Consider the following 27,446-nt stretch of genomic DNA (forward strand, 5'->3'; position numbering starts at 1 on the left):
AGATGTCCTCTAAGTTGTCCTTTAAAGACAGGTGGCTGTTTAATAGAAGTGGCTGCTTTAGCACATTTTGACTATGTTGATAATTTATGAAGAATGCTTGTGTGGAAATTAAAGACAAACAGGATATTTCACTGAGTTGTAGTGAAGATGTTTTGAAGGTAAAGAACATCAAAAACAAGATTGTGACAGTATAAAATGGTGCTAAATAACAAAAACCATAAGGATCTTTGAAATGTACATTATATTCTGTATAGAAGACTAATGCAATACTTGCTTGGATACAAACATTATTTGAAAAGAATAACGTTAAACTTATTTTATTTAAATGATCACACAGTTGTTATTTCAACGCACTTTTTACCTGAATACTTTATGATTGTGTTAGATCAAGAAATATATTCCTAATATATTGAAAAAATACTCCTAATTTCTGTTGAATATTATTGTTTTTAACTATTATTTACTTTTGAAATTTAGCAGGAATCATAGTTATATCAATACATGCGCACTGTAAGTATTTATAACAAACACAGAACTTGTAGTTTGTATGTTCTTCTTAATCCTCTTCGTGTGTGGTCACACACATGGCCAACACCAAAGAACGCCAATGTTGTCTGTCCGTTGCAAGCTTCGTCATTTGGCCCCAACTCCACCCAAGAGCCTTCATCTCATGATCCACCGATCTTCTCCATGTCTCCTTGGGTATCCCTTCACTCTCGTGCCACCAGGGTTCCAGCGCATGGCCACTCTTGGGATGCCTGTCCTTTTTTGGAGTTCCTTGTCGGTGATTTTGTTTGGCCAGTAGATGCGCAGAATCCTCCTGAGGCACTTGTTCTGGAAAACTTCCAGCATTTGTTTGTAATGGCTGAAATAATCTTTTGTAATGTTATGTTTTATGTTAATCGTACATTTAAATTTACATTTAAGACATCATTTTGTGAAGAGGCATTAATATAGGTATACCGCCTGTTTGTCAATCCACTTCATTTATTAAATAAATATTGCTTTAAAAAGAATTAATAATAATAGTTATAGTAGAAATGTGGTACTCACAACTTCTTGCAAACATTGATTTTATAACATTGGTTTAAAACAGCTGTGAATACCATATTTCCATTACAATTATGATTCCTGTTAAATTTTTACAGTTTATAATAGTAATACTGTTAAAAGTTTATGGACAAGCCTGGCAAAGTACAACTGAAAGTCGTTTAGAACAAAAAAAACTTATTTTTGGATACCAATATCTTGTGTAATCGGTGACAGTTTGGAAAGAAAGGAAAAGGTATGTTATTTTTATTTACTTGCCTTTTTTTTGTCACTCAGTATACTTAGTGTATTAACTGTAATTATGTGATCATAAGAGGACATTGTGTAATCATTTAAATAAGGATTGTAAATCTGATACTGGCCTCCACTTGTTATTGTATTGTCAGTACTACATTGTGTTGAATATGCTATAATTATGAATAATAAAACAGTTCTTTGAAATTATTTATTTCAATTTTTTGCTGACTTTGTTCATCAGAAAGAGGTAGGTCTACCGAATCATGCTGAAGTGATTCCAAGGCTCATCCTATCCCTGGTCATTTTTTTTTTTTTAATGAGCCACTTTTTAATGGTTTTCAAGAAAATACTCTACATAATATATATGAATTTGGCAAATCCAAACTTCTTTCCAAGGTGAACCCAGTGTTCCTGAGACGTGTTCCCCACTATATCCTGCTGTTAACTGTTTGCATTCAACCATTCAGGACAGTACCTGAAAAACACAAAAACATGCTCTTTTTACTTTAAAGGTGCCCATTATTTAATTGAGGGGAATATATATTACTGTTCCTCACCTACACCTCCCCCATCCCAGTTATTTTGGTATAAAAAGTTTGTTTTGTTTAACAACACCACTAGAGCATATTGATCTATTAATCATCGGCTATTGGATGTCAAACATTTGGTAATTTTGAGTCTTGGAGAGGAAACCTGCCACATTGTTCCATTAGTAGCAAGGGATCTTTTATATGTACTATCCCATAGACAGGATAGCACATCCCACAGCCTTTGGATATGCCAGTCGTGGTGCACTGGCTGGAACGAGAAATGGCCCAAAGGGTCCATTTACAGGCGAGCGCTTTACCACTGAGCTACGTCCCGCCCGCTTTAGTTTGGTATTGACCGGTCATGTAGAGTGATCACAATATAATTGTTTGTCCGTGTTGCCCGACACGTGTTACAAACCCATTATCTGAACTTGCACCATATGGCACTGTTGTCCAGTGACAGATTTAGCTGGATTCATAAGGTTCAGTATTAATCTATTAGTGAATCACAATCCACACAACGGAAGATAAATTATGAATGTGTATGTTACCAGCGAGCAGTGAAACGAGCCTTCGTTGCTGAAACCGAATTGTTCTACACCAGTATCGCATTTCTCAGTCCTGCACCACTTCTTCAAAAACACGATACTAAACGGACACACGCACATACCACATTTTTTAAAATTACATAATAATACAGAGACAAACACCCTAAATGTTTTAATAATTAAAATGTCATCTTGAAGGTGCTGTATCGAAGTAGCACAATAGCACTAACGTAGCCAGGATTTTATATTGGGGGTGGGGACAACCCACACTATGTATATACAGTATGTACAGGGGCGTGGGTGGGCGGTTCGGACGCCCCCCCCCCCCCCCCCCTCTCGCTGAAGCAAATGGTCCGCTTTCAGAACTAAAACATACAGGTTTATAAATATGGAGTTTCTGGTGGTGCAAAAAGAAAATAGAAACGGTCCACTTGGTTCATATTCGAACCCACCAGGTCCAGCTCACGCTACGTCCCTGATGTAGCCTATGTATGATTTTATCAAATTTAATACAGTAAAAACTTTTACTTTAAAATGTAAGCGTTATTTCAACTATATACCCATACAAAAATTACAACTAAACGTTATGTCAGGCAAATGCCGTCGTAACCATTTACTGTCGTCGTCCAGACAACTTGACAGAACCTACAACAGGTGGACTCGAAGATTTAATAAAATCGGTTTGAACCAACTGATCCACTTTCGATTACAGAATCGGTTAGAAATATACAAAGGATTTGATTTATTAGCACCGTGCACCTGTTGTCGTGGTCACTGGGATAAACCCTATAAATAACTAGTTTTAGGCTACCCTTAACAACTTTTTAACATCAATTTTCCCTATGTAGGCCTACATGAAAACAAACACCAATCCCGTATCAGTTTACATAAATTCCATCATGTAAACTTGAGGAACAATTACAGATAACATTTTGCCACACAATCGATTATGGATTTTTAAAATCGATAATAGATCGGTAGAGTCAAATCGATTAATTTTCGATTATAATTGATCATAGGAACATCAAAACCCGAAATCCACCCACTGCGTCTGAAGGGGTAGCTAACGTAACGGTAGCGGATTGCCTCTTTTTCTCTATCTAGACCAAATGTCAAAATAACAATGTAACGAAACGGTCTCTATAGGCAGGTGATCCTGGTAAAAGGTATGGATATATAACATCACCATTTATAAAATCTTGAAGCTATAGTTCTACAAGAGGACTACACCAGGATCATCAAGAACTTGGTCGACCCACAGTTAAGACATTTTTTCGGAGTCAACATTCCGCTTCTGTTGCTGTAGATATGTCGCCAACCTTTGCAGCATCCGCCAGTCTTTCCGCCAGACAAGTAGGCCTTGTCGGACTTTTAAATTTGTTGGCTCCGTTTTAACATTTAAACCTATGTTTATTTTTTTTAAATATGAATAGTCCGACGCACTATACTTTGGTAGCCCGTCAGAATTGCTCACATCACCTGAATTTGTGTTGGCCGAGCAATCAAATTTTCTCTTTGGTTTTAAATGTTAGACCTATACAAGAGTAGACTTCGCAATGACTTTTGGTTTTAGGTTCTAGACCTAACTTTTAACTTGGTATTTCAAATTCCGCCCACTTCAAACTTACCCCCCCCCCCCCCCCCCTTCTGCCCTGGAATACCCAGATGTTGGGCCCAGGGTTGACGTGCCTGAACCTTGATTGGATATAAGCACAGCAATAGTTAAAGAAGAACAATGTTAGTTTTAAAATGTGCTGAGGTGTCGTTAACAAATTTAAATGTTCATAACAGACATTCATTTATGATACATCCAAAGACAAATGTCTAAAATGAGTGGCAAAGCGTTCGCATGGGATCGATCCCCGTTGGTGGGCCCATTGGACTATTTCTCGTTCCAGCCAGCGCACCACAAGTGGGGTGTGCCGTCCTGTCTGTGGAATGGTACATAGGATAAAATATCCCTTGCAACTAATTGAAAAATGTAGCGGGTTTCCTCTCTAAGATTATGTGTCAAATTACCAAATGTTTGACACCCAGTAGCCGATGATTAATAAACCTACGTGCTTTAATGTTGTCGAGAATTTGACCGCGCAAGTAGTCTGCTGTTTAACTGTGATCATTTCATGGCAGACAGCTATGAAGTGGCAACTATTTGACTGAAGTGACAGGGAAGATCATGTAGTTTGTAAACATGTGTAACTTGTTGACATTAAAGACTTGTTTGTGGTAATTCTGGCCCATGCAAAAGTAGTGCTTTTTGTGTAAAATGGGAGTACTCCGGCCTGGTTTAGAGGGTGTGTTTGTTTAAACCAATATGCTGGGAGAAAGAGCTGGACAACAGGGGTTGTCCTTTTCAGGGTGTTGTTTCCCCCAGGCAGGCAAAGGTACATACAAAAATCCACGGGCCTGCTGATATTAATAAAAATGTTATAGCCATTAAGGCTATATAGAAACATATAGCGAAATTAATTGTGGTCTGAGGCCTGGCCCCGTGCTTATAAACCTTAAAGTCTAGACTTTAATAAAGTTCAGACTTTAATGTCATGGCAACGCCATTGAAATAGCATTACGTTAAAGTGTGGACTTTATTAAAGTTTAGACTTTAAGTTTTATAAGCACGGGCCCTGATGTCGTTAAAAACAACAAAAACTTTATAATGGCAAAAGTTATCTCCCTTCTCCACAAACGTCATTGGACTTCGGACCGATTGGGAAGTTGCATTTAGTTGTGATGAGATCGTTAAGTTAGTGTTGGTACTGAGTACATGCTATAGGTCAACCATAGATGTCCCTTTCGAAGCTAAAAGAATTTGTTGATAAAGCTGAAAGGTAAAGCTACACCACGGTGACGGTACGTTTAAAAGAGCGATAAAAACGTTACCATAACGACGAGATGGCTTGTAATTTATTAAAATTCCTACTTCCGACGCCATTTTGCTATTTTTAGCTGCCACACTTGAACATTTTGTTTTGTTTGGTTTGGAAATTCTGAACTTATGTTTACAGTTATCAATGCAACTTAATTAGATGTAGAATCTATTGATTTTTATTATCAAAATGTTGGGGAATTTGCAAGACCTTTGAAATGCTACATTACCATGAATCGTGATGCAATAGCCTACATACATGTTCACTGTTCAGTACATGACTGAATCATCTTGAACGAGGGGGGGGGGGGGGGGCTATAGTCCAGTGGTAAAGCGCTCGCTTGATGCGCGGTAGGTTTGGGATCGATCCCTGTCAGTGGGCCCATTGGGATGGTGGTTTGTGCATACTACATGTATTACTATTGTCCAAACCAAATTGTTAACAACTACGAAAAATTACTCTCCTACCTTTAATTGCCGTTAGATTTCCTCCAAATTTTATCCAGACACAAATCTTGAAAAAACCATTACAATGACACAGATTCCACATTACAGATGATAACCATCTATATCGACTTTGCTGAGAGCGCATAGGGAAAAAAGCATGTACTTTTGTATCAGCTGCCATTTTGACTTTTTATGGAATATTCTTCAAGAGGGGTGAAAGGATAGGACAATCTAACAACGTCATAACATGTTATGATATAAAAGCAAATGCGATGACGTCATATTATTATTTTTTATTATTATTATTATTATTTTAATGATACCACTAGAGATCATCAATTTCATAGTAATTGTGTCACATACTTTGGAGGCTTTCACCCCTCTTGAAGAGTATTCCATAAACAAGGAACATGGCAGACGGCAGAAAACTGCATGTATTTTTCCCTATGGAATCTCAGCAAAGACAATATCGGTGACATCGTTGCAGTCTCGTGTGTGGAATCTGTATATTTGTGGCGTTTGTTTTTGCGACAAACTTTGGAGGAAATCTAACGGCAATTAAAGGTAGGAGACTAATTTTTTGTAGTTGTTAACAATTTGGTTCGGACAATAGGTCACAGCCAGTGCAACACGACTGGTACAGTATATCAAAGGTCGTGGTGTGTGCTATCCTGTCTATGGAATGGTGCATATAAAAGATCCCATGCTACTAATGGAAAAATGTAGCGGGTTTCCTCAGACAAAAATGACTATATATGTTTGATATCCAATAGTCAATGATTAATAAATCGATGTGCTCTAGTGGTTTCGTTAAACAAAACAAACATCTTGAACAAGGAATTTTTATTTAAAAGAAAAAAGATTTATTTGAAATCCATTAAAAAAATTGATAGAAACAGCAAAATATTTTATTTAAAGTTGTCAATTTTACTACATAGATCACATTTAATGGCTTGACCATCAATCACGGTTCACGATATTTACAATTTTACTTTTTAGGCCCAAAGATGCACCATTTTTCAAAATTAGTAAATTAGTGCTATGGTACTCATAGCTTGCACTCTACTGGTAATCCCGATGAAGCCATGTTATTGATCTTAACTCTGATTGAATTTTGGACCATATATTTTTTGTTTATAAAGTATCATCGACGTCCCAAAGTGCTAACGACAAAAATACGAATACGATACAAGTTTACAGAAAGATTTTTTTTTTTTCTTTCAGTTATGGTACATGCAATAAAATATATTCCAATTATAGTTTAAAACCATACAGTAAGAAGGAAAGGGTGGTATAGTTTCTAATTGCGTTCAGGGACATGTATTTTGAAAAATAACCTTTTTGCTCATGCGCGGTTCGTCATTTTTGATTTTTAAAGCCACTATATGGTAAAATATATATATATGTTTCTCAATGATGCACACTAAGTTTAATATTTTTTTTAAAGGAAAAATTCAGTTTGTCAAGCATTCTGGTTCAAGCATTACCAACACTCATCGCTGACACTTGATGTCAATACAGATGGGCATTACGTTCATAACAATGAATAGTTTGTAAAATATAAAATTTCTAATGAAATGATTGTTAATTAACACAATTTATACACTCAAAATTATTTATAATTGTTATGAATGGATTATGTCTACTATTCACTACAGCAGAGACAAAAATATAGCGTACCTTTTGCAGCTCGAATATAATAATTGAAAACAAATTCTAACAATAGAGCCATTTATAGGGCTTATAAATCATATGTGATATGCACCGAATGTTAATTCATCTTCCTCCATTTTTAGTCAATTGCTATCAGTCAGGTGGACCTGATATCAATAATTTTAAGGAATAAACAAAAACAACTTAGTAAAATTAATGGTTTTAGGAGTTTGTAAAGTTTCATATTTAGATAACTTTACTTGTCTAAAGTTGATTGTTAATGGAAATGTTCACGAACTGTGAAATAAAACCTCACAAATGAATGAAGCAGACAACAACAAATCAGATGTCGATTGAGCGAACCATGCATGAGAAAACAAACCGAACCGGGGACGTTGACGATACTTATTTAAAACAAAATATGCAAAATGAAGTCCAAGATATACCAGCTATAATTGTATATTTATAGTAATTGTTTAATACATCAAAATTAATAAAATGACTCTTGATCACTTTACCCTATTTTCAAATTTCATGTGTTGCTAATAAAATGTTTGAAATAAACAATGTTCCCTATTATTTGGGTGAATTTGAGGCATGTGGTGAGGCCTGTTACTAAAAAAAAAAACCCCAACTAACATTGTATGAGTTCCGTGATGCATGTTTTAAAACCCTGATTAACAACACCTGTAATTCTCTGCTCCAGGAGTGTTTTTGACATCTGATGGCGTTTTATAGTGGACTTGTAATCACCATAGTCATCTTAGGTGGAGCAGCTACACTAGGGTTGGTATTACAGGACTTTTCTGGAGATAAATGTATGGCATGGCTGTGTGTGGTTCAGTTGTGTTTGTAATCAATGGTGGTTTCCAGAAATACAGATTAAAATATATACTTGTCAAGTATTGGTTCAATCATTATTATAATATAGTATTAACATTTTGTTGTCTAAAAATTTGGGGTAAAAGATGCATAAATGCTAATATTGTTAAATTTAATTGATCTGCATTGAGTGAAATTTTACTGTTATCCATATTATTGAATTTTTAATATGGATGTCTTCTACGTAATTGCTGATACCACACTCGCCCACCATATATTTCTCTTCTGGGATAACCACTGATATTTAAGTTGACATTTATGTTCTCAAAATGTTTTCAGTATCGAATAACTTATTTCTGAATAAAAGTAGTTCCTCTATCCTTCGTTGGTAAATATAATCATATATGCTAAGACATTTTGATAATGCTAGGCTAATTTTGTTTTGTAATAACATACCCTGTACAGGTATGTTGCCATTTTTCCAAATATATTGTATCACTAAGCACAGAAATTTACAGTGTTAAAAACACATTAAATTTAATGTTTCTATACATTATGATGGGTTGTATTATTATGTTATGGCATCTGTACGTTCGTCTGTTACCTTTTTCTTGTCCAGACCATATCTTGCATACAGATGCATACAGGACTATCAAACCTCACATGTAGGAACAACTTAGGTTGGCTGTTTGTCAAGTACTATTACTAGGTCACTGTGACCTACTTTTCACGGTCTACTGCGCATAATCATAAATCCTTGTCCGGACCATATCTAGCATACAGGACCATCAAACCTCACATGTAGGAACAACTTGGGATGTGTAGCGTTCTATTACTAGGTCACTGTGACCTACCTTCACGGTCTACTGCACATTACAGTAAATTCTTGTCGAGACCATATCTTGCATACAGATGCATACAGGACCATCAGACCTCACATGTAGGAACAACTTGGGATGGTGGTATGTCATGTTCTATTACTAGGTCACTGTGACCACTTTCATGGTCTACTGCACATAACAGCATGGCTGTTAACTGTCCGTCGTGAGACGGATTTCCGTCATCAGAGAAATTGTGGAAATTATTTTTTCAGTAATTTTTTTTTTTTTAATGAGAATCGCTTAGGCCGTTTTCGGTTTCCGTAATGTCAACCCGATCATTTCGGCCGTTTCCTTTGCCCTACTGACCCCCCTTTAGGTACCCATCGGATGGGTATAATCTACCATACATTTAGGGGCTGGTGAACCCTAACGTAAATTCCCAATCCAATATCAAACCTTTTCAATTACGACCCAACAGTGTCCCAAGATTCCCAAAGTTGCTCTCATCGTGGACACTTGAACTTATATTTTTTTTTACAAATTTAGCTAATTATATATTTTTAAAAAACTGACATCGAAAAAGTTTTGTTCTTTTTGGTTTTCCAACACGTGATGAACAAGTCTGACCTGGATATGCAAATTAGGTGTATCTTGTTTTGATAGTCTGTTGTGTCATAGTTTTTAGTAATAATGACTACATTGTCTGATATTATACAGTTTTGGTAGAAGAATACAACCTTTTGTTTTAATTCATCCATTTGTGTTAACACATATTTTGGGATCTATTGCAACACGTCCAATCCGCTATTTACATAGTCCGAACAGACGTAGAAAGTAAAGTATTGACTTAATGTGCACCCTGCACTGTCATTTGCTGTGCTATTTTAAGCAGACGATCATATTTTGTAAAAAGGTGTGTACATATGTTTCATACTTTACATTTTAAAATTTTTTTATTATTATTTATTTTTTTAAATCATTTTTGGTATGGTTTTTGTAATTAAAAAAAACCCACGTTATGTACAGTAGTTGTAAATTAAGTGGAAAAACCCTCTTTAATTTAAATGTGCTACTCACTCCCTTTGTGCAACGTAATGTTAATTCATAAAGTAAAATGCAACCTGTCATTGCCATTTTATTTTAACATATATGTATTACTAAAGACCCCAAAGTAAAAACGTTACAAGGGGAGAGGGGTATTAAAACGGCAAGATTTTGCGTTACATATTGTTAAATGGACACAAAGATCAACAAAGGACTATTCAACATTAGCGTAATGCAGTATCAGACATTGGCTTTTACCCCAATTTTTAACGACCCCCTCCCCCACCCATAATAAATTTGCAATAACACAAGGGCCACCCGATGTAAATGTATTTGAATATTTGATTTGCCGTCCATTAGCTGGTGGTCAAGCCTAAATAAATAATATCAGGTAATAATGCAAACTTTAAAAAAATGCCCATAGCTTATGAAAGAACACCCCAGCAAATGTCAGCCTAATAGGATTATTTCCATTAATATAGGTTCACTACAGGACCCATCAAATTAATGTTTTTGTCCAATGAAAAAAATAACAGGGTGTGGGATGGGAAAAATACATGTTTAAAGTGGACTAAAATTGTCATATAGAACATTACCAATTTGAATTCCCTGTACCTTGAAATTTCAGTCACAACATTTTACTTTTGTTAACAGCCATGTAACAGTAAATTCGTGTCCAGACCATATCTTGCATACAAATGCATATAGGACCATCAAACCTCAACTGTAGGAACACCTTGGGATGGCGGTGTGTCACCTACTATTACTAGGTCACTGTGACCTACTTTTCACGGTCTACTGCACATAACAGTAAATCCTTGTCTGGACCATATCTTGCATACAGGACAATCAAACCACATTTAGGAACAACTTGGGATGGTGGTTGGTCCAAAACAAACTATTCATCCCATTACAAAAAATTTACATAATTAAGACTTCATTCATAACCGTAACATATTCATTTATATAGATATAGTTTTCCATCAAACTTCTGATGGGTGTATCATATACCTCACCGGTACTCTTGTTTTACATAATAGTGTGCTGAGATTTTTGTTGCTTGCTCTGATCGAATATGTTTGATTTTGTTGCAAGTACAGTAGTTGCATGGAACCAAAATTGCACATTGTCGCACAGGTCTAGCGGGCTAAACCTAGTTTAGTAATTGCAGCTAAATGGACATTTTGTGGAAATAAACCATTCTCATAGGTTTTGTCCATTCGTCTGTCTGTCACACATTCAAGATATGATTTCATGATATGTTTTTCACAATGCCTTAAGATATTGAACTGAAATTTTGTATGTTGTCTTATAATGTACTTTAACATACTCATTTTTCACAGAGTTATGGCCCTTGAACTAAGGAGATGCAAAAAATCACACAGCACACTGGCAGCTACAGATATTTCGTTTCACAATATTTTGCAGCACCAATAAAGCACGCTTTGATTTTTGTGAAGCATATAAACAGCACTGTCATGGTCCTTCCCCACTTTCACCATCACCTTCATACCATGCTTATTACCAGAAACAAGTTTCACGAATATCCAAAATGTGTGAATAGCTATGCTTAGAGAAAAATTTTTGGAATCTGAATTGTTATACGTGACTGCAGTTTAACATTTATATAAATAAAGTATGTTGCTACTTGTTCGAAATTAGATTTATGTTTGTTTTGTTTGTTTATTTTTTGTTTATTTTTTGTTTTGTTTTTTCTACTGTTGCATTGAATAACAGCCTTTCACTTATTTGACTTTGGCCAGTCTAGTTTACCTGTCAGATCAGTGCTACAAATGCACACAAACAACAGTCAAGTAGACTTCCTGGTAAAAGTATTGAGTTACAAAATACATGTCTTGGAAACGACTACTTGTTCAAGATGTAAATAACGGCCTTTTACTTTTTTTTCTCTTTTTGACTTATTTGAGCTAACGTTGGTTATATCTGGGTCATTAGACATCAAGTCAGTTCTACTTCTAGGTGCTACAGACAGCATTAATGGTTGCCTCTTGTATTTAGTTTATTATTTTGTATTTATTAAACAAACTTTATAATGATAATAGAAGTGACAATATAGAACTTGGGAGAATCGTGATTCGGGTTTGCATAAATCAGGTAACGGTCCTAATTGGGTTTATCTTATGTTGAAATCGTAACTTTGTTTTATTGTATATATGCCGCTTATTTGAATATAGTTTTGTTGCACGAGGCATATCCAAATAAACAGATTTGACTGTAGTACATGTAGACATTTGCAGTACCACTTACAGGCACAATTTTATATATACTTCTAAACTGAGGGATATTTTTATGTATGTACCACTAAATTGTTAACACAAATATGATATTTCCAATCCTGATTATAAAAGTGATGAATGTTTTTTTGTGGTCTAAATTAGTGTATATAGGGGTCGAAATTGGCTGACATTCCTGCCGGATATTCGGTTCGGTAAACTACAAATTCTGCTGGCCCGAATCAAAACCTGCTGGTCCAAACACGATAATGTGTAAATATAAACATAAAATAACTACCAGTCCGAATCGATGACAGGCAAAAACAAAAATCCCAGCTCATGGTGATGTCGATTGGCAAAACCAGTGGGGATAGCAGTATTTCGACCCCTGGTACAGGTGAAGAGCCTGTCATGGTCTAGTGCATTATTGACCATATGACTCGAGCAGAGTTTAAGCTGGACACCAAAATTTAATAATTTGGTGCATGTAGTCTGAACATTTGTAGCCAAATTATTTTAATTGTCAGTGTACGAGATTAAAATATTTGAACAGTATCACAGTTGGATACTAACATTTCAAAATCTGGTATCCCACCTGAGAATTTAGTATCCCACTTAAATGAAATTCATAAATAACATCGTAACAAACTTAGATGACACTGTTCTCGTTCCCAGTCTATATTGCTATGCCGCAATCAAAATCGCGGAATTAATATTTAGTAGTGATCTATAAGTGTTTCTGACGTTACTAATGATAAACCTACATGTATCAATTCTCTGCAGATGTGGAATCAATATCCCCCCAAATATTTGAAGGGAGGAAACATCCAACAAAAACAATAGTGACTTAGCAGTTCTACGCCGCTATTGCTACAGTGTAGCATTAGACCAGGTACGAGTTGGGGGAGATATTGTTATGGCATAGCTGTAAATGACGACTTTCATTGTTTCAGTGAAAAATAAAAAAGCAGGATTAAAAAACCCAACAAATTATATGGTATCCCAGTGGGATACTGGGTTCTTGAAGTGTATCCAAAATTAAATTCTGGTATCCCCAGGATATCGGGATACCCTTAATCTCGAACGCTGATTGTCCCAAATAGCAAAAGACATCTTGAGCCCTGCCTTAAGTCTATCTTAGAATGATAAAGTTGTTTTTGGGTTAATGATACCACTAGAGCACATTGGTTTATGAATCATCGGCTGTTGGATGTCATACATTTTGTAATCATGACATAGTCTTAGAAGCTGCTACATTTTTTCATTATTAGCAGGATAGCAGGTACCATGGCCTTTGATATGCCATTGTCATGGTTCACTGGCTGGAATGTGAAATAACCCAATGGGCCCGTCAATGGGAGCTATGAATAAGTTTAAATGTTATTTTATTTGGAGGAGTGGAAAGGGTGTGTATTATTCATATATACACGGGGGGGGGGGAGGTTTTATGGTAAACAATGAAAATATCAAATCATGAAAGAAAGAAATGTTTTATTTAATGACGCACTCAACACATTTTATTTACGGTTATATGGCGTCGGACATACGGTTAAGGACCACACAGATATTGAGAGAGGAAACCCACTGTCGCCACTTCATTGGCTACTCTTTTCGATTAGCAGCAAGGGATCTTTTATATGCACCATCCCACAGACAGGGTAGTACATACCATGGCCTTTGATATACCAGTCATGGTGCACTGGCTGAAACGAGAACTAGCCCAATGGGTCCACCGACGGGGATCGATCCCAGACCGACCATGCATCGAGTGAGCACTTTACTACTGGGATACGTCCCGCCCCTTGTAAACATGAGACGTGTTGATGTCATAATCTTTGTTAAATCTCATCCATTTACAAACTTTACAGTCGGTTTTAGACCATTTTATTTTGGTGCACAGGAACCTTTTTCCATGAGTATATTTAGCAGACTTGTGTGAGAGCAGCTGAATTTTGTTTATCAGACATACACTCCATTGCCAGTAGATACTGTAACTGTAGTTGTAAATACTGAATGAACTTAAAGTGAATTACTTTGACAACTTTAACAGTTAAAAACTATTTTGATTGTGCATCTTGTTGAAATGTGAGATATGGCTGATTGATATATTTATTTCTTCCAGTTACCTGCCTGAGATGACGTTGTCACGGGTGTTACTAGGTGTGGCTGGGGTGACAGCTGGGGTAGCCATCTTGTGTAACTTGCCAAACAATCCGTTTGTGACGGCTCCAAAGAGGGCAACGCTCCAGTACTTGTCATCAATCAAACTGAAAACATTTGATAGTCCGCCAAAGGAAATTATGGTTAGTGTGAAAAGTGCAGACAGTTATAAATTACATATAACAACAATACATCCATGGTGTTTAAATTACACCTCACCATTTAAGGTGAACTATCACTCTCGTTCCCCATCACTTCCTTGAGACTAGTTTGAGAAGAGTAATTTTTAACTCTCCTTAGCATGTAAATTTATATGGTATCAGTATGGTAATATCATAAATGCAGTGTGCGATTATGAGAAGAGTCTTGGAGCTTGAGGCCCACAAAAATCAAATAGGACTTTCTAGCTTGGCTAGCATATGAGCCTGCATGGCTCGTAAAAATTATTTGTACAAATTACATTGATTCTTTGAAAGGACAAGGTCAACATATATCTCAAAATCCTGGGAAATCACAGTCTTGAACAGTGATCTTTTCCATAGTTTCATATAAAACATTTAGTTTATCTTTTGTTCTACTGGAGACACATGGTAGGGCTCTCTGGGTTGGTGGTGAGCTCTCAAGATTTGTAAACAGGGAGTCCTTATGACACTTAAATGTTTTAAACCAAAATTGCACACTGTAAATGATTCTCCATAATCTAAGTTGTCACTCCCTTCAATTTTCCTCACTGTGAGGTTTGATCGGAGATCTAGTCAAGTAGCTTTTTATGTTAACTTACTTTTCCCAAAGTTCTCTAAATACCACTCAGTGGTGTGTGCTACAAATTGTTATTATAAATTGTGCTGTTAGAATGCACCTTTAGTTCTAGGCTTGACCAATAAACAAAGGCCATGACTGTGTTCTCAAGTATCCCAAAAGTCATTCTTCTCATGTGTTAAAATTATTATTGTAAATCATACTGTTTGAATGAACCTTTAGGGCTCGGCTTGGACAAATGAACTGATTCAAAGAACAGAATGTGTTCCCAAGTTAAGCACAGTTGATAATTCTGACAAGTAAGTTAAAGTTTTATCTTGCCTGGCACCTTCAGGTCTTGATTACTATTACAATGCCAGCTATTTTGGGCTATATGGATAAGAAATGTTGCACGTTTCTATGATATTTTTGTCTTTCTGTGCAGGCGTCTACACTGTGGGAGAAGTCAGGTGCTGTCATCATGGCGGTCCGACGACCTGGATGACCCATGTGCAGAGAGGTCAGTTGTATGATGATAAAAAATTTATATATTGATGTCCTTTTAAGGATTGTCTGTTATTTCTTTTACATTTATTGAAGTATGAACAAACAAAATCGTCCACAAACTGAATTGGCGAAGCCGTTCTCACATACGTTTGCGGATGATTTGTTTTTTCATACCCAGATGAACATAAAAGAAATGACAGACAGTACTTATAATTAAATTTGAATCATACTTGCTAATAATAACACTAAAACTTCATACTTTATTTTTAATTACTTTTAGTCCATAAACAATAAGATAACTTGCCCATATAAAATGACGTCATCGGATATATGATATTCATCGAGAAATGAACAAACTTCCATTGCTACGTCTGAACCATGGGATGATGTTATGTTGTAATGAATGTAACGGAAATTTAATTATAATATAATGAAACCCCTCAAAACTGGACACCCATGGGACCCTGACGCCATATAACCGTAAATAAAATGTGTTGAGTGCGTTGGTTAAGTAAAATGTTTCGTTCCTTCCCATGGGATCATGTAAAAAGTCTAGTTTTAAGGTGTGTCCAGTTTAGAAATGTTCTGTCCTGTACTGTACTGATAATTACATTGTTTTCTTCCACGATGGTCACCTGAAGTTTGCGTTATTGCTGCCCACCTTTCCACCTATATTGGACTGAGTTGTGATCACTCGCCCAAGATGCTTTGGTTGTAGTATCGAACCACCTTGTTGGAACCATTCTCTGATTGTGCATTTTCCCATCCCAACCAGCAGGCCCGTATGAATTATATCTGGAATAGTCCTCCCGGCCCCGTTTTCTGTGGGCTGGACCAGTGCTCCACAACTGGTATATCAAAGGCTGTGGTATGTGCTGTGCTGTGCTATCTGTGGGGAAAGTGCATATAAAAGATTGCTTACTGCTAATGGAAACATTTTGCAGAATTACATGTACCAAATGTTTGACATCCAATAGCTGATGATTAATAAATCATTGTGCTTCAGTGGGTTAAACAAAATAAATTTTAACTTTTAACATTGTTTTGGTGGGAGTCTACTTGGATACCCAGTACGAACCCAGTACCTATCAGCCTTAAGTCTGATGGCTTAGCCACTAAGCCTCGACTAGACAACTCATTTATTTCATCAGTTAATTTCTATCATGTGTATTTTCCAGGAGGCTAAGAAGCTGTCCTCTCTGAAGCCTGAGCTGGATTCCCATGGAGTCGCTCTGTACGCCGTCGTGCATGAGACTCTGGGAGCCAACTCCTTTAAGACATTCTTCGATGGGGATGTGTATTTTGATGAAGAGGTAAGTTTATGTGCGTATAAATCTCATTCAGAGGTAGGTCGGGATTTAGCTCAGTCGGTAAAGCGCTCGACTGAGGTGCTCGGATCATAGGATCGACCTCTCGGTGGACCCATTGTTTTTTCCCCCATCCTAATTAGTGCTTCACAGCTGGAATATTAAAGACTGTGGTATGTGCTGTCCTGTCTGTGGTAAAGTGTATATAAAAGATCCTAGCTACTAATTGAACAATGAAACAGGTTTCTTCTGAAGACTATGTCAGAATTACCAAAGGTTTGACATCCAGTAACCGATCATTAATTAATCAGTATGCTGTAGTAGTGTTGTTAAACTCATTCTTTTTATCTGATAAGTATATAGGTATTGCATATGTACAGGTACATAAATTATTGTTACAATCTTTAAAAAATAATTAAACCACATTGTTTCATTATAAAAAATGTGTTCTTTTTTGTAGTGTGGATTTTATGGACCTGTTGAAAGGAGAATTCTATTGTCTGCATTAATGCGTGTGAAAGTGTGGCGCAACATTTACAAAAATTGGCAGTCTGGAGTGAAAGGGAATCTTGCTGGTGATGGAACACTGCTTGGAGGTTGGTCATTCATTCATTCATTGTTAAATGTGCTCTAGTGGTGGTGTTAAACAAAACAAACTTTGACATTGATTTTTTTTTTTTTTTTTTTTTGTGGTCATTAAATTAATTCTGTAATTGCTATTCCAGATGAATATTTTGAGTTGGATGGTTGGAAGATTTTTATTTAATTTTTAAAAATAATTTTTTGTTTTTTAAACTTCACCACTGATTAACCTTTAGACTACTGGATTAATTTTTGACAAAAACCACGTTGAATGGGTACAAGTTTATAATTTTTACTCACATATATGTTAAATGTTTTATAAATGTACATAACACAATTGAATCGGTAAATATTATTTTCGTGGGTTTTATAATTTTTATATGTTAATCAGTTAATTTTGATTAAAATTAGGCACAAAATTTTAAAAGGTGCATTTACTTATAGGCATTTGTGGCCAGCTGTCCAGTATTCCCAATAAATTGTTTTCTGACTAGAATTTTTAAAACTAACTACGATTCATATCCCAATATTTGGTGATTTTCGTTTTTGGTAAAACGATCAAATTTATTATCAAATTAGCTGTCACAATCAGCTATCGATCCTTGAAAATGACCGCGTCGTGCCTCCATTGTTGTTAAGTGAAAATACTTGCTGAAAACCACTTTTTGAACTCAAAATTCCAAGGTATTTTCCACTGAAAAACAAAAAACTAAAGCAGACATACTCTAAACTAAACTGTTTCTTGTTTTTAAATTTATATTTCGGGTGAGTGCCGTGTGCAAAACTGCAGGAAATATGAATTGTGGAATGCACTGGATGCAGTGTACAGTATGTCGACTGGAGGTTAAAAAATGTCTACTACAAAAGAAAATTTAGCTTTAAAAAGATATCGGCTGTTGAGGTACAATATTGTTTGCTTGTATGACACTGAACAAAATTATAAGAATTATTTTTGGACAATATAGTACAAAAGTTTTGTAAATAATATCTAATAATCTGTAATATATGTTAATATACTAGTATATACATAAAAAACAAACATCTTTGTGATTATTTTTCAGGTGTGTTTGTATTGGGACCAGGTGAGCAAGGCATTTTGTTTGAACACCGAGAGAAGGAATTTGGAGATGCTGCTAATTTAACGGATGTTCTGAATGCTGTGAAACAGATTAAATCTAAATCAACTTAAAACTATTTACAGTGTGTGTGTGTGTGTGTAATGTGTAGTGTGAAGTGTGAAACATTTAAAGTATCTACAAGTTATTGGAGCTTGGACTGTCTGTCTGGTTGTGAATTGACCAATAATCAGATTAATGTTACGTCATACATTGATGGTAGTGTGTTGTACTTTTATAGTGTCAAAGGTTGTTTATGCCTTGGGTTTGTTACATATTTGAGTATTTTCAGAGCTGTCAACCTGTAAATGTGTCAAGGCATGAGATTCACCCTAAAGCTAGGGTCCAGGGCCCAATTTCACAGTGTAAGCCTAGTTTTGCATGTAAACAAATCTACGACTAAACCACAATCTTGTTGCTATTCACAGTACAACAAATATAGTTCAAAGAACAGATATTTCATTTTCTTTTGTCCTTAAAATTCTTTTATCTTCCTTATGATGTAATTTTCTGCTTTAAATAGATGCCAAACAAATGTAAACATATGACTGATATATCTGCGAGTGACAGACATAACCTGTCGATGTTTTGTGAAATTTGCACCATAGGCAGCAGAACAAGGACTGTGCCTTGGTAGGTAGGGAGTTGTAAGCGATGAAGTCCCCCCCCCCCACACACACCAAAAACTGCTTATAGATATATTTTAAAGCCTCTGGTAGCAATAGCTTTAAGAAATGATGTTTATGATATTATTCCCCGATCAGCATTTCTTAGATATTTTGACTCAAGTTAGTTGGGTATCCACATGCACTAATTTTCCAATGTAACGACAACACTATTCACACAATCCTGTGGTTGTGTTGATGACATTAGGCATTGGAAAACTTTCTGAATGAACCAAAGTTCCAACATTTTGCTATATATTTGTGGACATGACATTTGACATCTTAAACGTGAGTGTGATTTTGAAAAAACCCCGTGCGTGTCATGGCAAAACCGTGATTTGACAGATCTGTATTTCTTAATAAAATCATAATTATTTTAATATATTGGGTGGCATCTAGCTTGATGGAAGAAAGCTCATGAGTGGGATACATTTATTCCCCATTTCAAGTTTTGTTTACTTCAAGATATTTGTCTTATGTGCAATATTCTTAAATCCTGTTTTAGTGGTATAGTAGAGCACCTTCTTTATTGTAATCATTTCTTATGCAATATTCTCGTTTGCTTTTACCATATGGAAGTAATTGCATATTGCCCATGCCAAAGCCAGCATAAAAGTAATGTTCCTACCCATAATTCTTTCAGAATAATGGATTGTATAATTATTCGGCCGAATCTTGCCTTGACATTTCTATTTTTATTAACTGGTGAATTTCTTATCTGTTTTGGTTTCAAATGTTTTTGTCATTCTTCTTTTAATTTGAAATACTGGAACTGAACATATCAATGTAAATAATGTTGAAATAACCATGACAATCATAAAACAAATGTAAGCAATACTATCGTAAAAAGCAATAAATGTCCAAAAACCAGTCTTTGGTGATCTGGAAAGAGGAGGACATGTAGCCCTTTTTACAGCATTACGGCAAGTCTATTCACATGTATACAATCTGTAAAAAGAAATGATAGTGGGGTATCATTCTATTGGACCTCATCACCTTGTATACATTGTATACATGTAGATCAACTTGCTGAACAAGTCCCTTTGACTGGAACTAATTCCAGTGATCCAGTTTTCCTTTACAAGTATGCATTACAGTCGATCTATGTAATAAGTCACAAAATAAAGCAGCATAATGCAAGAACTGCTTAGCAGTAAAACTTGCCATCACCACAAGCTTTTATGTATTTAGGCACTGAATATGGCAATTTGTTTTTAGGATTTCACCAGAATCCTGGGATCAGTCCCCGTTGGTGGACCCATTGAACTATTTCTCGTTCCAACCAGTGCACCACAATGGTATATCAAAGAATGTGGTATGCTATCCTACCTGTGAGATGGTGCATATAAAAGATCCCTTGCTAATAATGGGAAAATGTAGCAGGTTTTCTCTCTTAAATGGCTTTCTCATTATGCGATTAGTAGCACTGACTTGTCGCATGCGATTTGTTGTAGCGACTCGAATTGTGTGTATGGGAAGATGTTATGTCATAAGATTTGATGACGTCAAACAAAGCTCGTCACTACCTACAAATTTCCACTGAAATAAAGAAAACATGAATGTAGACAATTTACTGATGGCATTATGTAACAAAACAATCTTTGACCACATCTGGATAATAAGTTTTATGGACCCATGAAATCCAGACATTTTGACATGTTTATAAGCAGATGAAAAAACATGGAAGTGACAAAACTAAACAGTTGTAAATTAATGTGATTTGATTAGTTCAGAGCTTATGATATGTCGTGAGAAACAGAACCTGTTCTAATCGGTACGATTTTGACATGACTTGTTGTATAGACTAAAGTCATTCCGATTTAGGTGGTCTCACAGTACGATTTGATCGCATGCTACTAGTCAGTACGACTAATCACGTAATGAGAATGTCCCTTTAAAACTCTATGTGAAAATTGACATCCAATAAACAAGGTGGGTGTCGTCAAACAAAAGAAACTTTTTCTACCAGAATGATACAAATGATGTCATGTGAATATTTTGAGATTTCATCTCGTAATCTTATGCTTCAAACCAAAAATATGTGATTCTCCGAATTTTGCTGAATTCACAATCCTGTAAAATGCGACCATGAAACAGAATGTCACATAGCTACAGTTGTCTTTTCTATCAAGTGCATTAGTGTGTGGACACTCAGTTGGCATTCTTGACAGTATGCATAATATTAATTTTAGGCGTACCGGTACAATATAGAGGAAATGATCCCATATAGAATATATACCGGCCTCAGTGACGTCATCGTTAAACCATCAGACATAATAAGGCTGGTAGGTACTTAGTTCGCAGTTCGATACCCGCTCCCAGAGCAAGTTTTAATGAATGTCAGTTGGTGAGAAATGCCACAAAGGTATCGTCCCATGTCGAATACATTTCATGAGATGTATTAATACAAATATGCTATACGCTATTAAAAATAAAGCCATGTAAATTGGTAATTTTATTTGTTGTGATAAAAATTATAACATATTTACAGGCCTTTGTTGGACATCAAAGTTCTTGCACCACAAATGTATGAAGCTAATGGTCAAAATTTAGATGACCAGCAGCTGATTTTTAATAGTTGTTTGCAGGTACTTTGCTGTTAAATATGTTGGCCAAATGTAATTGTGCTTTTGACAAAATATAAATAAATGTTTTTTCTTCTCAACGTTTAGCAGTTTGTTTTTATTTGCATGTGGCCTCAGATTACAGTTATCTTCCCATTTGGTTGTCCAAAATCCGGAAATTTGACCGCACAAGTAGTCTGCTGTTTGACTGTGATTATTTCATGGCAGACAGCTATGAAGTGGCAACTGTTTGACTGAAGTGACAGCATGTAGTTTGTAAACATGTGTAACTTGTTGACATTGAAGACTTGTTTGTGGTAATTCCGGCCCATGCAAACGTAGTGCTTTTTATGTAAAATGGGTGTACTCCGGCCTGGTTTAGAGGGGGGTGTCTTTTTAAACCAATATGCTGGGAGAAAGAGCTGGACAACAAGTGTTGTCCTTTTCAGGGTATGTATGCCCCATGCAGGCAAAGGTACATACAAAACTTCATGAGCCTGCTGATATTAATAAAAATGTTATGGCTATATAGAAACATATAGCGAAATTAATTGTGGTCTGAGGCCTGATATAGTTCACACATTACACCAGTTAAATGCTCGATTCTGATGAAAGTAGTATAACCAGAGAGGTGAAATTACACAGACTGATTGTGAATACCACAAGGAATATGAAAACTCGTTTATTTATTTTCTAAATATTTTATTAAATTAAAAAACGTTTTCTGAATTTATTAACAATTGAAATTAAAATTTTCAACTTTTAAATTTCAATATCCTCCAAAATAGCATAAAATGACCTCTAATGTTACATGTTGTTGCAATATTTTTAAACAGTTTTGAGCTAATAATTTGGTAAAAAAGAGCAAAAGTTGGATTTTGTTGGTCAATATTGATATTTTAATTTTTTTTTACATACTGAATTTTAACGAGTTTCTCAATTATTGCAATTGGACAGAAGATCTAAATATAATGAATATATCACTACTAAATGTAATTAAACACTTTAAATAAATAGTATACCGTTTTTAACAAGATTAAGTACTCTAACAATACATTTCACCTACATTTATGTAAATTACACACTTAGTCATTTTTCAAAAATGGTCTTTTATCCTTAGAAAATCTAATAGGCTAATATTCTATGCTGTCTGAATGTATTTATGGTGTTCAGTAATCAGATGCTGGTACACTTGTCAAGTTTATTGCAAAAAACGTGCCAAAAAGGTTAACATTTGGCTTGTAATACATATGGCAGAATAATCCATAATGCATATTCAGTGGTCATTACTACAAACATCCTTCCAATCAAGAAATACTACACTGAGGTATCCAAGACACTGGCACATGATTACACTTGTTAACAGTTATCACTGAAAACTGAAAAATATGGTGCAAGTACCTCTTGGTAGGATTTATATCAGCATTTTGTGACAAAATCTTCATTTTCAAAGTTGTCAACAAAAAACATGGTGTATACCTAAGTAACATCTGTAGGGCATATTCATATTAATATGCATTTATATGGACTGTTTTGCCTTTTATAAAGTGGCTACATGTCTAATACAGTAAATGAAGTAGATTAAGTAAATACAGCAGGTCAAAATTGAATCTGAGGCCTATCATGTCTAATTTTCCCTGAAATTAGTGTGTAAATATTTGTTGCAAATGGCCCCAATTTTGTGACTTTCACTATCCCTGACACATTTCTAATAATGTACCATGAATTCAGTCACCATATCTTTAATAAGCCACCACTTATCATATCTAAAATGCAAAATTCTACAGTTTCAGATTTTACTTTTTTTCAAAAATTTAAATTTAAGTTTAATATTTCATTAAAAATGAAGTAAAATCTAATGATTGATTTTTCTTCCTTTAAATATTTTAAAATCTTTCCAAGACAACACTGTGCAGATAGAACATATGTAGAAGAAAAAATAGCTGTTCATTGTATGAAGAAATTCCATTTGATAACGTTATTACATTTTGAAGTTGGTGCCCCTCAAGTTTCCATTGCTACAATTGGCCATGGCAAGGTGTTTTAACACAGCCTCTATATACTCTCAGTTTAAAGGTGACATCCCGATACTTCCTGAGCATTGCTTTAATATGTATATCATTGGAATGCATTAGTGTGGGCCAGTTTTTAGGGGGGAAAATGATAGGCCTCAGATTACAGTTATCTTCCCATTTGGTTGTCCAAAATCCGGAAATTTGACCGCCCAAGTAGTCTGCTGTTTGACTGTGATTATTTCATGGCAGACAGCTATGAAGTGGCAACTGTTTGACTGAAGTGACAGGGGATAGCATGTAGTTTGTAAACATGTGTAACTTGCTGACATTGAAGACTTGTTTGTGTGTAATTCTGGCCCATGCAAAAGTAGTGCTTTTTGTGTAAAATGCGTGTACTCCAGCCTGGTTTAGAGGGTGTGTCTGTTTAAACCAATATGCTGGGAGAAAGCTGGACAACAGGGGTTGTCCTTTTCAGGGTATGTGTCCCCCATGCAGGCAAAGGTACATACAAAACGTCACTGGCCTGCTGATATTAATAAAAATGTTATAGCCACTAAGGCTATATAGAAACATATAGCGAAATTAATTGTGGTCTGAGGACATGTAAATTGTGTAGATGTGGAAGATGTACACAATTGTAAAAAAACAGAAAAATGGGTATGATAAATATTTTCTGATGCCTTGCTAAACTGATTAGAGGATAAGAATATTGTGTAGAACCCCATTTGTGTATTCAATATCAAAGGAACCAAAATGCTGGTGGAATCATGACATCCCAAAACTGTTCCGGATCTTTTCTTGTTGATAAAAAGCTTACAGTAGCACACCAGTTTTCCAAATTTGTTTGGGTCAATTTAAGCCGTACCCAAAATAATTCTGCCAAAATATTAAGTACAGACATACCAACCTCAACATTTAACAAAAAAAAACCTGTTTGGATATTTGGGTATTAAAAATGGTTACCAGTACTTTAATATCTGGTTTAGGAAGGAGGAAACCAGCCCAAAGTTAAGCCAGCGAATGTTTGCAAATTATAGGATTGGTTCTTGTTGCACACAAACCAGTCTAGCAGATCTCTTTATCAACCTGCATGTTGTGGCTACTTCCCATTAAATGGCATCTAGAATCCCAATAAGACCTTTAAGGTGCCACTTCATAGTTGTAAGAGCCATATATATACTTTTTTTTGGTAATAAATAGCTTAAAGTTGTTCAGTACAACCAACTTTCTGTCTGTTGAATTACTTACCACATCAAACAAATCTTATGAAATCCGTCACTTTAACTGAATAGGGCCATCAGAGATATAGGAGATTCATAAGAGACAGTAAATTTGTTTATTTACCTCAACTATTCTGTCTGTGCACAAAGGATTAAAAAAAAAAAAAATCTACTGGCAAATTATTTGGTTGTAATTTTTGAAGGTATAATGCTTGCATTGCACAGCAGGACTGTGCTTATAAAACTTAGTCTAGACCAAGTCCAGACTTTAACATAATGCTATTTGAATGGCGTTGCCATGATGTTAAAGTCTAGACTAAGATTTATAAGCACTGGGCCAGAACTGAAATAATTTTGGCAGGAAGTCACCATTTTGCAACTTTGAAATTGTCCAATAGTAGCCTATATTTTAAGATATTTTAAAAATTGTACCATAAATTTACACACAAATGGGTAACACTTTGTCTTCAGGCTGTTTCATTCACTGCTACAGACAGTTTCATTTTAAATACAAAACTGAAACGATGTTTCAAATGAATTCATAATTTATTTTTCAAAATGTAATGTACATATTTTTTTCAATTTTGTACAATCTAGACAAAAATATACCATCAAAACAAGTATGTATGTATGTATGTATGTATGTGTATGTCACGGATACAAGATGGAAGGGGAGAGAATAAAAACTGTACAACAGCTCACGTCTAGTCTGAACCTGAGACAACTTAAAAATAATGATACACATATATTACACATTGGCTCTCCTTCCACACGAAAGTACCACACGTACTGTTCATTCACACATGCATTCTTCCCTTTCCATGCAACAATCTTATAAAAATGTGTCTTACATTCCACTAAGGTAAAGTGTACATTATCAAATACATCATTCTGCCCAACTTAATGTGCCAGGCTCAGTCAATTTCTCAACAACAGTTTTGTCCAAATCAGTTTGTGATCAGTGTTTGTAACACAAATAATCACCAATAATTTACCACATTCCCATAGTAAATAATTAAAAAAGAAAAGAAAAAAAGAAAAAAAAAGAAAAAGGAATGGCAGTGGGATATTTTAACATGCCTTGTATGGCCAATTCAGCCCAGACTTTAGACATAAAATAATACCATAAGATTGACCAGTCAATCTGTTCCACTGGTATGTCATTGAAATTTCTCACTGCATAATTCTAACAAAACACACCATAATTTCTGAGGTTTTCAACTACTAAAAATACCAGAGAACAGACAAACCTACATGTATATGGTATCCACATGTTCAACTTTTGTACTTTTTAAGCTAAGTGTTCTGGTTTTATTTTCTCAAGAGGTAGGTGTGTGGATTCAATAGGTACAATAATTATTACAGAATATATTATTTATTTCATTAATTTACCTTGAGGAAATGAAACAAATACCACAAGGAAGTACAATTAAGAAACTTTGCAACCCAAGGCCAAGGCTACTGTTCCATATTTTAATCAGGCCTTGACATGCTTATGAAGCAAACTAAAGCTTCCAAAGAGAAAAGAAAGATTTGAAATAGCAATGGCAAGCGATATTTGCTTCTAATATTTTAATCTTGAAGCAAATGGTAGAAGCTGAGCTGCAATTCGATTTGCATAAACTTTACTCTCATTTTCTTTTCATCTAATTTTAATAATAATAATAATAACATGTCATTAACATCATTTTGTTATTCCGCAAATCCCAGCTTTGGTCGGAAGTGTATGAGATTATGAGACAGAACCTCAGAATATCTATATTAAATTATATTTAGGATGCTGGCAGAATCCTAAAAACAAACCTCAAAATTCAATGCCTGCGTTCTAATGTCAATTGCAACTAGTTTTGAATAGTTCTACAATATTTTAAAATGAATAGCAAAAGTTGCTTGTGAAAATTATCAGAAAGCAAATTATACATTTTGAATGGCATTTGTTTCTTAATCCGTGTCAGTTTTGAGCATTGAATGGAAGATGTGTCCACCATTCATGCTGTGATTAACATGAGATATTGAAAGTTCACCTTCCTTTATAAATATTATGTCAATAAAACTAGTAAATATAAAGAATGTAGTGTTTAGGTGACCAAAAAAGTCCACAATCTTAACACATGCTTTAAATGTAATGAAAGAAAGAAATGGTTTATTTAACGACGCACTCAACACATTTTATTTACGGTTATATGGCGTCAGACATATGGTTAAGGACCACACATATTTTGAGAGGAAACCCGCTATCGCCACTACATGGGCTACTCTTCCGATTAGCAGCAAGGGATCTTTTATTTGCGCTTCCCACAGGCAGGATAGCACAAACCATG

General features: G+C 35.3%; 1 protein-coding gene and 1 long non-coding RNA gene across 6 annotated transcripts; one reads left to right on the forward strand and one right to left on the reverse strand.

Moving 5' to 3' along the window:
- Positions 1 to 1,481: 1,481 nt before the first annotated feature.
- Positions 1,482 to 27,372, reverse strand: LOC121378564. Its single transcript, XR_005958746.1, has 3 exons — positions 25,154 to 27,372; positions 14,379 to 14,519; positions 1,482 to 1,762 (listed from the first exon to the last, which is right to left on the reverse strand). It is a non-coding gene; the product is annotated as an uncharacterized LOC121378564 (long non-coding RNA).
- On the forward strand, positions 4,984 to 21,991 carry LOC121378563 (peroxiredoxin-like 2A). 5 transcript variants are annotated; one of them, XM_041506795.1, is made up of 7 exons: positions 4,985 to 5,215; positions 8,038 to 8,117; positions 14,375 to 14,555; positions 15,596 to 15,670; positions 16,836 to 16,970; positions 17,425 to 17,560; positions 18,608 to 21,991. In XM_041506795.1, the coding sequence occupies exons 2-7, from the start codon at positions 8,056 to 8,058 to the stop codon at positions 18,733 to 18,735; spliced, it is 717 nt and encodes a 238-aa protein (XP_041362729.1). In that variant the 5' UTR covers positions 4,985 to 5,215; positions 8,038 to 8,055; the 3' UTR covers positions 18,736 to 21,991. The 5 variants fall into 5 exon arrangements, with proteins under 5 accessions (XP_041362732.1, XP_041362729.1, XP_041362730.1 ...); XM_041506796.1 differs by having other exon boundaries at positions 4,985 to 5,193; XM_041506800.1 differs by lacking the exon at positions 4,985 to 5,215 and adding an exon at positions 13,036 to 13,144 and having other exon boundaries at positions 8,103 to 8,117.
- Positions 27,373 to 27,446: the final 74 nt, after the last annotated feature.

This window comes from Gigantopelta aegis, chromosome 8 (genome assembly GCF_016097555.1).
Source record: "Gigantopelta aegis isolate Gae_Host chromosome 8, Gae_host_genome, whole genome shotgun sequence".
Taxonomy (NCBI): domain Eukaryota; kingdom Metazoa; phylum Mollusca; class Gastropoda; order Neomphalida; family Peltospiridae; genus Gigantopelta; species Gigantopelta aegis.